Genomic DNA, 17,720 nt, shown 5'->3' on the forward strand with positions numbered 1-17,720 from the left:
TACATCACCAACTCCCTCTCCAGAAGCATCACATTGAAGCTCAAATGGCTTCGTGAAATCAGGCAATGCTAATACTGGGCATGTAGTCATTATTTCCTTGAACTGCATAGAACACTCCTATGCCTCCCGAGTCCACACAAATGCCCCTTTCTTTAGCAAATCTGTCATGGGCGCTGCATGTCGTGAGTAGCCACTAACAAACATGCGATAGAATCCACATAGACCAAGGAACCCTCTTAACTACGTAAGGTTCTCTGGTGGTGGCCAATCAACAATAGCACGGATCTTTTCAGGATCCATTCGCACTCCTTCCGCACTAATGATGTGTCCAAGATACAACAATTCTGTCATCCCCAAATCACATTTGGACTCCTTGGCATACAAGGACTTGCTCTGTAAAATGCTTAATATTGTCTCCAAGTGCTCTAAATGTTCCTGCCATGTCCTGCTATAGATCAAAATATCATCAAAGAACACTAGCACAAATTTCCTCAACTGATGGTGGAAGACCTTACTCATAGTGGACTGAAAAGTGGCAGGTGCATTAGTCAAACCAAAAGGCATGACTACAAACTCAAAATGACCGTAATGACATCTAAAAGCAGTTTTTTCAATAGCTTTCTCTCGAACTCTGATCTGGTGATAGCTTGATCTCAAATCATTTTTTGTGAAATAACAAGCCCCATGCAATTCGTCTATTAGCTCATCGATGCATGGGATGGGATACTTGTTCTTTATAGTTCTCTTATTCAACACCCTATAATCAATACACATTCGTAGAGTTCCATCCTTCTTTTTTACCAAAACAACAGAAGATGCAAAAGGTGACTTACTTGGTCTGATGTGTCCCATTGCTAGCAACTCATTGATGGTCCTCTCGATCTCATCTTTGAGTCGTTTTGGGTGCTGGTATGGTGTGATCATGATAGGCTTAGCACCTTCCTCCAACTCGATAATGTGCTCAATACCTCTGTCTGGTGGCTTGCCTGGTGGAATCTCACTGAATACCTTCCCATACTTGATTCTCAATTTTTGAATATCTGGATGATATTCAGTCTTATGTTGCTCCCCCTGGGTAGGCATCAAGGCACATATTGCTGCCAATTCTATATTATTATGCATGGCTAATCTCTCCAACCGCCTAAATGAGATAGTCCTAACATCACCATTACAGATAGCCTTTAGCACATGAGTCGTGCCATCCACCATGAATCGTATCTCTATATCCTCCAATCTCAGGGTAACCTCCTTCAAAGAATGTAGCCATTGCATCCCAAGTACTATGTCCATGTCACCCATGTTGACCACATGATAGTCTGCCTTAAACTCATAGTTGTTTAGGTGCAAAGGTAGATCTCGCACCATCCGATCACAACAAAGAGTATATCTATCAGCTACCTTAACTCTTAGTCCCTCGAACTCCTCAGTAATGAGTCCACGCCTCTCCACAAATTGTGCATCAATGAAATTATGTGTGGCACCTGTATCCAATGGAGTAATAACCTTTTGTCCTACCAAGACTCCTCAAAATCTAAAAGACCCCTCTCTTTGAATACTAGACAGACGTGCCTCCTATAAATGTATCTTTGGAGCCTCTTTTTTCTCAGCACTATCTACCTCTTGTTCACCCTCTACCTCATCAGGATCCTCATCATGGTGCTCTGAGATGTTTGAATTTGAACCTTCATAATAAGCCCACATCACCCGGTTAGCCTTCCCCTTAGGCTTCATAGGACAATCATGACCAAACTCATAGGGACCTTTGCAAAAGAAGCATAGCTTCTTCCTATGCAAGTCATTAAGTGTTTCCTTATCCCAAGGTGCAGCTAGCTTGTCTTTTGAATCACTAACCTTCTCTTTACCCTTGCTGAATTCTCCTTTGTTATCTCTAAATGATGAAGAACCCTTTGAACTAAACCGGTTTGCTAGAGCTATAAGTTCCATACTGTGGGCTTTCTTCATGGCTTCCTGTAATGTAGGAGGATCAAAGGCCTTTACCCACCCCTTGAGTGGTTCAGTTAATCCCTTTGTGAATAAAATGACTAGCCTCCTTTTTGAAATGTCAGGCACCATCACTGCAAGTTTCTGGAAGTCATTGATAAATTTTTCTAAGCCTCCTAACTATCTCAACTGGGCTAACTCTCGAAAATAAACTTCAGGATTTTTTTTATCAAACCTTTCTCTCAATCTATCCACGAACTCCTGATAAGTGGTTACCTGATTGTGTTGCAATGTGATCATGCCATGTGTCCACCAATCATGTGTTACCCCATCTAAGTGTAAAGCGACATACTTGAGTGCTTCAATTTCTATCATAGTCTTCAGAGATAGGAAAGTATCCACCTTATGAATCCAAGCACGAGCAGTCATTTTTCCACTACCATGAAATGTGGGTAATACAAACTTGTTGGTGACCTGTTGCAACTCACTGTGTTTATCTACTTGCTTCTGCCTGTCAGCTCTATAGTTCAGGTACTTGTCAAATGTCCATCCATCCTGTACATATTCTAGTAATGAATCCCACTCATTCCTCGCTTGTCGGAGTTCATCTACAATATCTGTTACCATAGCATCAGGTGTGCGTGCTGGAGTTTCTTCTCTAAATGTAGGATGTGTGGGTCTATCAGCTGTTCTAGACCATGTCCTATGTTGTGATCCTGCTATGCTTCTATCATCTTGATCATGATTATTTCTCCTATTTTCCCCAATCAAATGTTGCATCATAACCATCATTGCTTGTGTACTTGCCTCTATTGACTGTAGAAGCCTCTCCTGTTGCTGTAAAGTCTCATCATCTCGCACACTTCTGGATGGGCTTGGAGAATGTCTCTCAGCCATATTCTTAGTTATGTTGGTTCCTTTGTAAATTAAATTAAATGGTGGCTGGGTAACCCTATTAGGCTGGTAGGAAACCACTCTGATACCACTGTAATGACCTGTACCAATAGGCCACTAAACAAAACCCTAAACTTAATACAATGCTAAAATATATTGCTGAAATAAAATAAATAATAGTGCCAATGTATTCATTCAATGAAAACCAAATGTTTTCACAAATGATATGGCAAATTTCAACACCAAAACATTATGACATAGCACGTTACAGAGAAACCCTAACTGGATGTATATAATTGAGAACTTGTTGCAACTACAGATTGAAATGAAGAACCTGGATTGATCAAATGGTGGAGATTGGATGCCGGAGATGATATGGTGAAAGTGCAACTCCAACTGAAGCTCCAAATCAGCAATTAAGCACAAATGAAAGGACTGAAATATCCTTCCCACAACTGCAATAATTCATGTGATCTCTCACACCCTCAAAATTGCGTACCAGTTGAGAGTTTTCGTTCTCAATGGCCAATTGTGACTATTTGCAGAAACTCTAGGCTCCACAACGCACATAAGCAAAAATCAATAATAAATCTCGATGATAGACAATGAGCCCTCAATACCTATTTATTCTTTTTCCCTTGATAGGTCGGCCTCCCTTTTTAATTTTTCTCTGCTTCTTCCAGCAACCTCTAGAAGCTTTTTTTATTTAATTTATAAAGATACCTCGTAATATATATATTTTTAATTGATAACTTTATAATTAATTCCTTCAAAAAATGGGACATTACACTTTCTAATATGTACTTCTTAATCATATCAATCTTCCAATTTGTGCAATGCAACTATGACAAATTTCTAATTTCACATCTTTCCTTCCTATATGCATTTTGGCTCTCAAATCTTATAAATTGAGCCTCTTTGCTCTTATTTTGGCCAACATTTATTTTTCTAGTATTCTCTCTATCATTTTGTCAACTTGCTTTCAACTATCAAATGCATTTTGATTAAAACTACATCAAATCTTTGAGAAGAAAGAAAGACATAGAAGTTACACTTAAAAAGGATTTTATTCTATTAAATTATTTTACATTTATTTCAAATGACTTCTACGATAAATTAGATTGATTTATATGTTGTATGAAATTTATGATTCTCTCATTTATGCATTCTTCTTTTTCTAGTCTACAATTTTGAATTTATATATAAAAACAAGAGATGCAATGTGTCAAAGTTCTTGCCAATAATTGGAAAAGAAGGAAAATAGAGATTTATAGATAGAAAGGAATGATAGAGAGAGAGAGCTAAAAGAGAGAATGATATGTTATAATTAAGGACAAGTAAATGTAGAATGATAGAGAGAGTTGAAGGAAATTTTAAAAATATTAATAATTATATTATGTTAAGAAATATATAAATAACAATAGAAATTATATTATATGAATGAACTACTCATTTCTACCAATTCAATTATAAGTTGAAATATTTAATTAAAATAAATAAATTTTCGATTACTTAATTCAAACCACCAAAATATCTAGTAAGTTTGAGTGAGGGGTAGTATTAGTTTGACAATTTGTAAAATGGTAATTAAAAAATTAGAGCAAGATTGGAAAATAGTAGCTAGTAAAACATAGTGTAAACTTAAAGAAATAACATTTTACAATTGAAGAAAATAAACATCAACGTAAAATTAAAAATATTGCTTTTTTGAAAATCTAATGAACTTGTCACAAATGTGGAAAAGATAAAGTTGTAATTAATGCATGATAGAGTTGTTAGAAAACATTTGTATTTTTGTTGGAGAAAATTAATTTTTCTCCCTATTTGTGGGCACCATCTACAGTGCAACACATTTGCACCACATGCCATTCCTCCACATTCAATGCCATCCATGAGGCTGTAAGCCACGTACTCATACTGCCCTCCAATCTGACAATCCTGTCAAATCCATTGGTATTCGTAATAACTAATTTATAATGCCCCTCAATAATGTTTTTGAGAGCGAATACCTTTGTAGAAGCTACACATATATAATGTTTCTCATATGTTATACATAATATTTATTTATTATATTTTGTATTGGTTTATTTTAACTGCCCTCCAGTCTGACAATCCTGTCAAATCCATTGGTATTCGTAATAACTAATTTATAATGCTCCTAAATAATGTTTTTGAGAGCGAATACCTTTGTAGAAGCTACACATATAATGTTTCTCATATGTTATACATAATATTTATTTATTATATTAAGTATTGGTTTATTTTAAATTTTTATTCAATAAATGTATATAATGAAATTTATCAATCAAATTAGGGTGATCGAATTTAATAGATTATATTTAGTTTAATAATTTTCTAACTTATATAGAATCGTTTATAAATGCTTTTATATAATTTTATTTTATATTGTGTAAGAATTATAAATAACACTAAATTTGATTTAATATAATATTATTATTCATTTTCAAATTTTACTAAAGTTCATTTGTCTAACTCAAATATGTTAAATTAATTAAAATATATATTATTTTAAATATATATGCTTATATTATATAAATATATATAAGATAAGACATGGCATATTTTCGTTAATTTTACATCAAATTTTAATATGTTTAATTTATTTTCTAATTGTTAATATGAAATATATTTTATTGTTATAGTTAGTTAATTTAGTCTAAATTTATTAAAAACATAAATAGAAACATAATTTTTTAGAATGTTAGAAAACATGATAATTAGTAAAAAAATATAAATAATTTTATAAAATTATCAAAATTTAAAAATAATATTTTATCAAAATTTAAAAATAATATTTGAATGACTAACAAAGAGCCTACCAAGGATCAAGTCTTGCTGAGTGCAAGACTTGAAGACATCATAAGAGATGAGACCGGGGATTGTGCCCCAAGCAAATTTGGCAATGTGGATGCTCCTTAGTCCTAAGCTCTTAGCCGAAGAACTTAATAAATACCTTTTAACTCTTACAAAATAAACTTTTTAATTCGGGACATCCACACGTTTGGTTGTTTAAGTGAAAATGAACTCCTTTATGTAAGTGATATTAAAAGCTTTAATTTGTTACTTCCATTCATTCGTTAACTATTTTCTCATTGCAGTTATCGGTCGGCTTTTTCTATATGCCTGTCCGCGCTAAGCTTGACCAGAGTCTTTTAAGCTCATGTTATTTGCTGCTGGAGGAGGCTTTCTCGTCTTTTATAACGGAAAATATTCATAAGATTCACTGGACATTGTCGTCCCGGCCCCCGGTCTACAATCTTCTTCCACGAGACGTCCGACGGAGGATCCCGTAGGTATTAGTCTTATCGGCAAATCAGGGCTTTTTCGATTTTTGGATGATAAATAGAACTTAGAAGGCCATGGCTCAGCTGCACCAGAGACAGCAGCAACAACCATATAATTCCATACCCTCATCAGCCAACTCGACACCCAACATCTCCCATAGATCAATTTCCATTTTTAATCCGATTGGCTTAATCATTTTGCTTTCCCTGGTTGTCGTATTGGGCGTCTTTTCCCCATGGATTGGATTGCCGGTATCTTTCTTTACTGGCACCAAGTGGTCTGAGTTGAAATGGAGGGAGTATACACTGGATCAGGCATTGCAAACTGTAGCTAAAAATGGAACTATTATAATCTGTGCTGTTAGCCAGCCTTACCTGCCCTTTCTCAATAATTGGTTGATCAGCATTAGCAAGCAAAAACTTCAAGACCAAGTTCTCATAATTGCTGAGGATTATGCTACCCTTTACAAGGTGAATAAAATATGGCCTGGGCATGCTGTACTCATCCCTCCAGTTCCTGATCTGCAGGCGTCACATCGCTTTGGATCCCAGGTTCGTGGTTTAGTACATTTTTATGAATGAGTTTTTGTTTTACAGTTATGTGTATGCATTGCCATGATAAAGAATGCATTTAGAAGCACTTTTCTTTTGTAGGCTCTAAGTTATTTTACCGTTTTACTCAATGCATTCAATTTTCATATAGACATTATGTAATTAGCTTTATTCGTAGGATAACTTGCATTGACAAATTTGTGTAATTTTTAATGGTTTGAATTCTTGTGTGATAGGGCTTCTTCAATTTTACATCTCGCAGACCTCGTCATCTGCTGCAAATACTAGAGCTTGGTTACCAGGTCATGTATAACGATGTTGACATGGTCTGGCTTGCAGATCCTTTCCCTTTCTTCAAAGGAAACTATGATATTTATTTCACGGATGACATGACTGCGGTATTCTCTCTTCCCTTTCTTCTATAATACTATTTTGTATTTCCTTGAAGATAAAGATTATTATAAATCTGTTTGTATAACTTTTAGAAAGAAGCTGATTTTTGTTCTAAAGAGAGGAATTGTTTTAGTTTCTTTTAAGAGTGAAAAGCTTACTGTGCGCTAAATCTTGTTTTTCTGCATGTTCTGATCACTTGAGCTAGAGGCTACCTTGTAGATAACTTCTATAATATAGCACAAACAATCAATAAAATCACACTGTAGGTGCCAACGAAAATAAAATACTAGGCACTTTGTGTGCGATTCAAGAGATCTTTCCAAGGAAATTTTTGTAACGAAGTGAGTGAATTACTCTAGAATCTGGATATTGACAAAAATTGTAGGTGCCATAGAATACGAGTATTTCATATTAAAAAAATAAATGGAATGGAATACTTGAATGTTTCTCGTGAAACAATGGAACCATATATTAAGATATTCTGATAAAAGGAAACAAATTTCGGGTGACAGTTGCAGATAAGAATTAAGAGAAGTGTGACAAATTAAAGGGGTGAAAGCGAGACTATCAGAATTGTGTAATTGAAATCTTTGCCTTTGTTTTTCTCTCAATGGGGACCAGTGCAATATTCCTCAAAGCAGAGTCATAGCAATCAGCTTGAGCTGACATTATCTATTGTTGATTCTCTTTTAGTTAGAAAAATATCAGGAAACATTTTGAATCTATGGATCATTAATTTTATTGCCATGGGTGTTGAGGATGCGAAATGGGATTTTGTGAATTGGTGGGCAGGATTCTGTTATTCATCCTTTTTGTATGCTTCGTAATTGGTCAATAATCTGTTTTATTCATAGAATTCTTAGCTTATAATATATCCATCCTTTGTTTTAAGGAAAGCTCATCTTATTTCAGTCGTCTGCAGATAATAGCAGGTGATCATTTATATTTTAACCATTAAGAAAACTTGTTGCTTGGAACCACAGTTGAATTGAAATTAAAAAGAAGCATTTTGATTCTTGAACCTACATCTTTTCAATTCTAAATATTTCACGAGTGAAATGTGTCCACTAGGATATTCAGGGCAAAATATCCTAATGTGTCCATTAAGATATTGGGGGTAAAATATCCTACCATTAAGATATTGAGGGTAAAATATCCCCATCAAATTAAGTCTGATGTGGGAGCATATTTGGTCTACAGGCAATCCTTAATCAACAAAAAACATTTTCTTTGTTTGTTTGTTTTTCAGTTGCATGTATGCTGTTAGGGTTTGAGTTTACATTTTCTTCAGTATGTGTATGAAGGTCTTTGGATTCTTATGTGTTTAACTCCAAGGGATGCTGTCATAGGAAGCTGCCTCAAATTAAGTCTGATGTGGGAGCATCTTTGGTCTACAGGCAATCCTAAATCAACAAAAATCATTTTTCTTTCTTTGTTTGTTTTTCAGTTGCATGTATGTTGTTAGGGTTTGAGTTTACATTTTCTTTGGTATGTGTATGAAGATCTTTGGATGCTTATGTGTTAACCTCAAGGGAAGCAACTATTGTCATAGGAAGCTGCCTCCTTCTTCTTAACCAAGCTTTACAATCTGAGCTATGCAGTAACAACCAGATCACATTTTCTACTCAGATCATCGATGGGACTTTGCCAGAGGTGGATCTATTTGTTGTATCATCTTAAACTCACTTTTAAGAAGATTTCAAAAGTCTTCTCAGAATTCTGTGTATGTGCCTTGATCTGAGATTCAATCTTTTTATCTTTCTATTTTGGATTTGCACTTTTTAGCCTTGCACCCCAGGAGCCACTGGACAGCTGGATTATTACCTCAGCGGCATAGGTTTGACTTTGAAATCTTTGCTGGACTTCTCAGAAGGTAGAATCAGTTTGGTGCCATTGGAAAAAGTTTTCCTTGCTTCAAAACATAGGCTGTACGGAAGATCATGCTTGTAAATTGATCCATATTGAGCAAATAAGTTGCAATCTTACTAGTGCACCCAATTTAGAGGCCTGTCTTGATCTTTAGGGGATGGTAATGGGTTTTGGATGTTGATAAATATGCATCCCTTTGTTGTAAGGCATCTTTTAATCTATTAAGTTCCTATCTTTTGCAAATTGCAAAGATAATCTTATCTGTTATTGTATGAGTTGAATTTCTCAAATCAAAAGGATATGTTTTTTTCCCTTATTCATCCGTGTTTATTCTATTGTGCAGTGTTGCATTTGTATTGTGCTGTTTAGTTTGACAGTCAATTGGATTGTTAAAACGAGGCCCACATCAAATGATACCTAAACAAGGTGTGCTTTTTGCATGCATGAAGTCCAATGAGATCTTTGAGAATTTAGGAAGCTTGATCTGTGTGGGGTGGCTTGTAAATGCACACAATTTTTGCAATGTCCCCTCTTAATTAAGCTTTTAATAAACACTTCACTAAGTTTGATGGTAGTTGTGTGCTTCCCAGACTTGGCCAGTTATGAAATAAAAGTAGACGATTATGTGGGCCCTTTATCACTTAAGTTCCTATTTTGTAGTCATTGTTGGGACCATTTGATGAGATCACTAGTTTGATATTTTTCCTCTTTAAACTCGGCCTTTCCAGCCTGTTCGCAGCTAATCAATGGAGAGCCCATTTTTGGAAGCTTCCAAGTTGTATTAACCAAGATAGGGATGTCCAAAATTCTGTTTTTTGGAAACGTTAGGCTTCAGTCTTAAAGAGTTGGACTGCAGACTTATCATTTATTTTGAAGCTTTGTTCATTTTAATTATATCTGATTTTATCTCCAGGATGCAAACCCTGCAGATAGCCTTTCTGGACACAAACCAGAAAGCAATTAGTAATTCAGGCAGTTTGAGGTGAAGGATTTGGTCTGGCATGAACATCATAACAATTTGGGATTCTTTGTAGTGCAAAACAAATTCATTGGGAACAAAAATCAGTGCCGAGGTTTGCATGCAGCCATAATTGTCAGTTGGACACAACAGTTAAGGACTCAAAGACACAAACCAGAAGGCAGTTCATAATTCAGGCAGTTCGAGTGAGGATTTGGTCTGGCATAAACATCATAACAATCTGGGATCCTTTGTAGTGCAAAACAAATTTACTGTGAATGAAAATCAGTGTGGAGGTTTGCATGCAGCCATAACTATCAGCTGGACACAACTGTTAAGGACTTAAAGACAACAGTTGGAACTTCTAATACATACAATCTTTATTGTTTGGTATGTAATCAACCATTTCAGCCTATAGGATAATAGTTATGATCAGAATTTTTCTAGTAATAAATAAATTTTTGCAATTGTGAGTCTGTTAAAATGAAGAGCATCTTACTTTGATAGATTTGTTTGAAGAAATATTAGCATTCTTTGCAAGTAAGATCAGTTAGGATATTTCAGTGGTATCAAAGCCAAAACCCCCTGCCAGCCTGTGGGGTTTAGTCTGCTTTTTCTTGCATGTCCTTGTAACAGGTTGCCTTGCACTCCAAAGGGTTTGAATCACATAGTCTCAATAAAAGGAGTAGGTATGGGAAACACGAAGAAGAGGAAATAAATCCAACTGAAGCAGAAATGGGAGAGAGAAGGAATGAAGGCCCTTGTGAATTGAATAATCAGTGGAATGACTTTTTGATAGTGTTTACACAACAACAACAACAAGTGATGCGACAATTTCAAGAACAAATGATCGCAACAATGGGACAATTGAGAGTTGGATATTTGAGTTCAGGAAGGTCCATTAGTCACCACAACGGAAGTAAAACAGGACAGGGGAACCAAGATAGAGAAGCCTCTAACATTATGAGAATAACAGATACAAGGTCTGATAGACCCTTGTGTCCCTCCTTCTTACCTTGCCCCATTGATAGAGAACTAATTCCAGAGGTTGAGGTAGAAGAGACTCACATCACAGATGATATCATGGTAGCTTGAGATGAATACATGCAGCTTCCAGCTGTTGTAAGGCAGCCGATAAATTTAAATCTATTCATGAACCAACGTAAAGACAATGTTAGGAATTGTTTGGAAGGGCAAGATAGGGCGTCCAGCTGGCAAAGTCGAAGGATGTCCTAAACAAAATTACAATTCCTACTTTCAACAGGACTGGAGAATTATCACCTAGATCTTGGGTTCATAAATTGGATACCTTTTTTGGCACTCAAACACAAGGAAGAAGTAAAGGCGATTCATTTTGCTACCATTCACTTGGAAGGAGTAGCATATGATTGGTGGCATCACGAACTTTTTCCTAGGATCATGCCATGGTTCAATCTTATGAAGAATTTGTCAATAGGCTGGTTACACTTTTTGACAGAAAGGACATAGAGGTCTACTGCAGGAAATCAGTTCAGTTGAAACAAATAGAATAGCTGGAATCATATGTCATGGATTCCAAGTTTTCATTGTGATGGTTCATGATATGTCTCAAAATGTTATTTGTGGAAGGACTAAGTGACAGGTTAAAAGGATTGGTTAAAGCTCATTGCCCAATTCTTTAGATGAGGCTATTGGACTAGCAATGAATTTAGTAATTACAACACCCTACCAGTGTCAGGAGAAAAATTTCAACCTATTACATCCCAATTTTTGACCTAATTTGAAATATAGTCATTGACGTTCACAAGAAGTCAGTTGCAGTTTAATTTGTTATGATTTGGCGAAATGGTAAGATAGTTAGTCGTTATGATATCAAGTGAAGATAACATGTTAGTTATCGTTAATCACGAATTCATAGAATTAAGATGGTAAACCATCGTGATTATTTAAATAATTTATTATGATAATATAATTTAACGGTGGAGAATTTCCTTGTAGGGAGGATGTTAGTGGGGTGGAAGCATTGTCTGAAAAGAATTAGGTAGGAGCATCACCATCACTGAGTAAATGGGTTGAGAACCTAGCGACTTGAAACAGGATACATCTGTGGGATCCACATGAACTATTTAAATAATCAAATTGAGAAAATAATTGGGTAAATAATATAAAGTATATCAAAGGATTTTAATTTATCTTTCATCATATTATTATAGTAAATATTTAAATACGTGCATTTAAATATAAAAATGATTTGGCATTATTATAATTAAATGATTTATAAAGTGATGTTTACATGTATATATAAATATAAGATTATAATAATGTTTGGAACATAATAACATTTGAATTATAATATTCGAATTATAATCTTCCAACTTTATTCTTTCTTTTTACTATTCTTGCTTTTAATTGATTAACATTTGGCATGATTAATTGATTTTATATTTGGCAATTTGAATTGTTTTTCAATCTTTCCAACTTCTCTTCCAACCTTTTTATTTTTCTTTGAATTTATGATGTATTCGAATGGTCATCTTGGAATTCAAATAGTTTGTTATCTTGAAACCGATGGTAGTCGAAGAGTCTTGGAATTCTTTATAGTAAGCTGTGTATCAACCTAGTAGTATGAACCTTTCTCCATGTTTTGCTACGAATTCAATTAAGCCGTGAGACCCATTTTAGTCGAAACTTCCATTTTCATCTGCTCCCGTTTCATTCTGTTTTTACTCCTGATCCGTCTACACTTGCATAGCAAATCTCAGAGTTAGTGGGTAAAGGGATTTGCTGGCGGGGAGGTTCTAGCGAAAGACAAAGGAGCCACGTCCATACTGATTGATATCTTAGTTCAGGTCATGTTTAAACGCCAACATAGTTCATAGAAATTCTTTCCTTATGGTGCATGTAGTTGACTGTGGTCGGTTATGAGAAATAAGACATGCGTTGTGATTCATGGTTCTTCTTTATTTGTTTTCTGTTAGGTAAATATTGATAGAGTTAAATAATGCAAAAAGAGTTTTCATATTCCTAACCTTTTTCTTTCCTAGTCTGAATGTTCAAACCATAGCTGGCTATACATTAATAGGTTGAAACTAGATTATAACACCTTTTTGTTGGTTTTCTGACTTAATATAGAATTCATTGAAGATCTTCATTAAATAGCCTTATGATAATTGTTAAACTTGAATGTATGAATGAACCAATATCAATGATCATGTTTTTATAATCAGAATACTTATTGAAACCACTAACACCAAGGAATTCACCGGTAAGAAGCCTTGATTTGTGAAGAGGTGAAAAATAAATAGAATGATCATAATCTTTCTAGCCACAATTATGATAAGCATACCAATCAGCGAATCCTATGAATAGAGTAGTTTGCAGCAAGTTTAAACATTTAACATAATGATATCTAGTTTGCTATCTTGATTGAATTTACAAATCAACTTCTTTAAGTCAGCCCAGTGCATGGCAAGAGAAGCCAAGAAAAACATAGTATGGATCCATAATCATTATGCTGAGGGATATTAGAATTAAACAATCAAATTTTGAAATCTTTAAAGAACATAATCATGTAATCACAGATTGTGAGATGTCAGATGCATGTAATCCTCTTGTATAATTAATAGAATTGGTTGTTCTGAGAATTTCCGAACACTTGGGACTCATTCGGTTGTGTAACCGAGGAAATGGGTGATGAGGTGAGAGAAAGGAATCTGCAATAACATGAAACAATAATCAGTTGTGGCATATCAATGTTTATCATTTTAATATGAATTATTTAATAACTCATGCATGATTCCGTTCAATGTAATCTTCTGCTGCCAAGTCATATGGTGTGTTACATACCAGCATGCCCAGTGGGTTGGCAAGATGATCCCTGTCTATTCCAGGTAGGGACGGCCTTTCCCGTTAGAGATCATGTGGGGATAAAATTTGGTCCGAGGTTGGGTGGTTAAGCCCCTGACAATGTTTCACCTCTCCATAAGTTATCGAATGCGCGTCGGACAAAGATAAGTCATAGATTCAATTGGTTGTTGGAAACAGGTATTATCACTTTTATGATTAATATGCAAGAAGGTAAGACTAATTGAGTTATTTCATCGTTACACCTAGATGCAAGAGATAGTTTTTATGGATTGTTTTTCATTTATATGAATATCGAACATAAGTGTATGTTCTAATCTTGAGTTACTGTCACAGTTAAGTAATCGGAAGGAAAGGAATCTGAAGCCCTAATTGATTGAGAGATGACTGGAACCCTAAATGATACAGTGGTATCAGAAGCCCTAATTTGTGGTATTGGAAGCCCTAGTTGAATCCGTGGTATGGAAGCTCTAATTGAATTCGTGGTATCAGAAACCCTATTTGATTCCAATGGTAATCGATGCCCTAATGATTATAATAGTAAGTGATGCCCTAATTTTATATAGTGGTATTTAATGATAATCGTCATTTGATTTTGATTTAACAATGTTGGATGGAAGTCGTTTTGTGATATTGTTATAGAGGTACTTGTGGACTAACCCGAGTGGTTGCAGAAGCATCCCTAGTTTGAATTCGACCTCAGTTTCCATGGTATGTGGATTTCAATTTCTGTAGTAATTTCATTTGGTGGTGTTTCAAGTTTTTAGTTAAGAAATTTGGTTTAACTGATTTTTAACCATCAATCCCTTTCATATGAATGAAACTGATTTATCTGACTTCCTATGATGATGAAGTGATAACTGTATTTCTTTGAGTATGTTAGTTGTTAATTAAGACCTGGGAAGACGAGATGTTACACAACCCATGGAAATGTGACCAGAAAGGGCCAAATTAGCAAAGAAACACAAGTTTCAACCAACCAAGAAATATAACTTTAAAAGCTGATCAAGAAACACGAAATGAACTTAGGAGGAAATTGTGCTTTTCCTATAAAGAACCATGGGAACAGGACATTGCTGCCTTGGAAAATGCAAGCTACACTTGATTGAAGTACATTCAAAATAGGAGAATGAAGTTGAGCCAAAGACAACTGCGAGGAAGAAGAACCTCAAGAAATTCACCCTCAATAGATAGAACTAGAAGACACTACCATTAAAGAGAACTCAAACATTACCACTTTCTCTAGGATTCTTTGAGGTAGACTTTTTTGGTTGGAAGGCTTTCTAAAGGGGTAGCAAATGGTATAGTGGAACTATGCATAACTTTATCAATGAGGAATTGGTCAGCAAATAGGATATTCAAACTGAAGAGTTTCCAAGATTTACTATTTTTGTGGCATATGATTTTCCTTTGACTTTTAATCATATTATATCTCAGTTGAATATTCAAATGGGGGATTACACTTTATTAGGTGATTTCTCTGTTCTTGGTCTTAGCTATGTTGATGCTATGTTGGGCCTTTAGTGGCTTGAATCATTCAAAATATATGTTTAAGGGTAGTTTCAGCTAGAAGGATGGGGGCTTTCTTCAAACATAGTGATGTGGAAGGGGCAGCCCATTGCTTTGTTTCTAATAAGTCTACTACAGATAATGAGTCCTCTCTCCATATTTATTTACAATCTGCATTAGATAAACATGGTTCAGTGTTTTGGGATATTCGTCCTAGGTGTCCTCCTGATAGGAGATTTGAGCATGTGATTGAATTGGAAGAAGGCTTATGACCAGTTATTACCACTCCTTATAGGCATCCTTGTCACTTCAAAAGGAGATTGGAAAGATAATTAAGGAGTTCTTGAAATTGGGATACATATGCCCAAGTTTTAGCCCTTTGCATCTTTAGTAGTGCTCGTCAAGTAAAAAGATTAACACATATGTGTATTGATTACAGGGTATTGAACAAAAGAACTATTAAGAATAGCTATCCCATGCCCAAGATAGATGAACTTTTGGATGAGTCACATGGTTCAATTTTCTTTTTTAAAATTGGCTTATGTTCTAGTTATCAGTAGATAAGTGTGAGGGAAGATGGCATTCAAAAAACAACATTCCATTGTCATCATGGGCACTTTAAACTCCTTGTTATACCCTTTGGTCAAGGAAAAAGATAACACATTACATATGTGTATTCATTTCAGGGTAGTGAACAAAAGAACCATTAAGAATAGATATCCCATACCCAAGATAGATGAACTTTTGGATAAGTTGCATGGATCAATTTTCTTTTCCAAAATTGGCTTATGTTTTGGTTATCATTAGATAAGTGTGAGGGAAGATGACATTCAAAAAACAACATTCTATCGTCATTATGGGCACTTTGAACTCCTTGTTATACCCTTCGGTCTCACAAACGCAGCAACAAATTTTCAATCTTTTATGAATCCTGTTTTATGTGAGCAGTTGAGGACGTTTGTATTAATATTTTTTGATTATGTACTATAGAATAACATGGGAAGAACATTTGCAACATTTCAACACAATTCTGAGTATCATGGAACAACAATCATTGTTTGCTAAAGCTTCCAAGTGTGAATACAAAATGTCAACCATTCTCTATCTAGGACATGTGATTTGATTTGAAGGGGTAAAAGTTTGTGAAGAGAAGAAGCAATCTTGGTTCGGCCATTTCCTAAGAACATTTCTCATTTGAGAGATTTCTTGGGTTTATGTTGTTATTACAAAAGATTTTTACAAGGCTTTTCTTAGTTAGCTTCTCACTTTATTGAGCTTACAAAGAAGGGGGCTTTGTAGTGGTTTATAGTCTTAGGTTATTTTGAAAAAGCTCAAGGACATCATGAGCACATGTCTAGTCTTAGCATTCCATGATTTCACAAAGTCTTTCATTGTGAAATGTGATGCTTTAGGATAGGGAATTGGAGCGATACTAATGCAGGACAAACATTGTATTGTGTTTGAGATTAGGAAGCTCAAAGATCTAGAGGAATTTTATTCCATGTAAGATACAGAGATGTTGGCTATCATGCATGCATTAGCCAAATTCAAACAATATTTGGTGGGTGCAAAATTTACTTTTAGGACTAATCATAATACTTTGAAATAATTTTTGGAATGGAAAGATCTCAATGAACATCAATAGAAGTGGGTGAACAAGATTAAGGCATATGACTTTAATGTTGAATAGATTATAGGAAAGAAGATTGTGGTTGCTGATGCACTTTCTAGAAGAACCACTATTTGTTCACTTGTAGAATTTTCTGTTGGTTGGAAATCACAATTGTTGTCCGAATACATTAAATGATCCTTTGCCTGTGATACAATGGATGTGAAGATACATGATGATAGATATTCCATAATTGGGGAAGTCATATATAATGAAAACATGATCTACCTTGTACCTGGGTCTAAATTAAAGTAGAGTATTATGAAGGCATTACATGACACACCTCTAGTTGGAAATAATGTTTTTTTCAAAACTTAAGGAGGTAAGAGAGAGATTCTCTTGGAAGGAGCTTAAAGAGGATGGATTATACCATGCTTGTGAATGTTTGACATGCCAATAGAATAAGGCAGAGCACACTTTTTTGAAAGGCCTTTAACAGCCATTACCTATTCTGAAACAAAAGTGGGAAGGTATGTCTTTGCACTTCATTGTAGGACTATGATGAGTACAAGAAGGATTGCATATTTGTAGTGGTGGATAGGCTAACTAAATATTACCATTTCTTCACCATTGCTACAAATTACTTAGCTTTGCAAGTTGATGATTTATTTTCTGAGAAGAATTCAGATTGCACAGTCTCCCTAAGACCATTGTCAGCAATAGGGACCATAGGTTTATCAACTTATTTTTGCAACAGTTATTCCATAGGCAGGGGCATAATTGACTCCCAATACTGATTATCATCCTTAGACGGATGGGCAGACAGAAATTGTGAATAAGTGGTTTG

General features: G+C 35.1%; 1 protein-coding gene across 1 annotated transcript in view; it reads left to right on the forward strand.

The window, feature by feature from the left end:
- The first annotated feature begins 5,851 nt into the window (after positions 1-5,851).
- LOC149529156 (UDP-D-xylose:L-fucose alpha-1,3-D-xylosyltransferase MGP4-like) overlaps positions 5,852-17,720 on the forward strand; it is a 54,287-nt gene continuing 42,418 nt past the window's right edge. Inside the window, exons 1-2 of the mRNA XM_089809732.1 lie at positions 5,852-6,692; positions 6,929-7,090. Coding sequence (XP_089665858.1) covers positions 6,216-6,692; positions 6,929-7,090 — 639 coding nt within the window. The 5' untranslated portion in view covers positions 5,852-6,215. The remainder of the gene's footprint in view (positions 6,693-6,928; positions 7,091-17,720) is intronic.

This window comes from Cupressus sempervirens, chromosome 11 (assembly GCF_028749045.1).
Source record: "Cupressus sempervirens isolate cs-2001-9-10 chromosome 11, ASM2874904v1, whole genome shotgun sequence".
Classification (NCBI taxonomy): domain Eukaryota; kingdom Viridiplantae; phylum Streptophyta; class Pinopsida; order Cupressales; family Cupressaceae; genus Cupressus; species Cupressus sempervirens.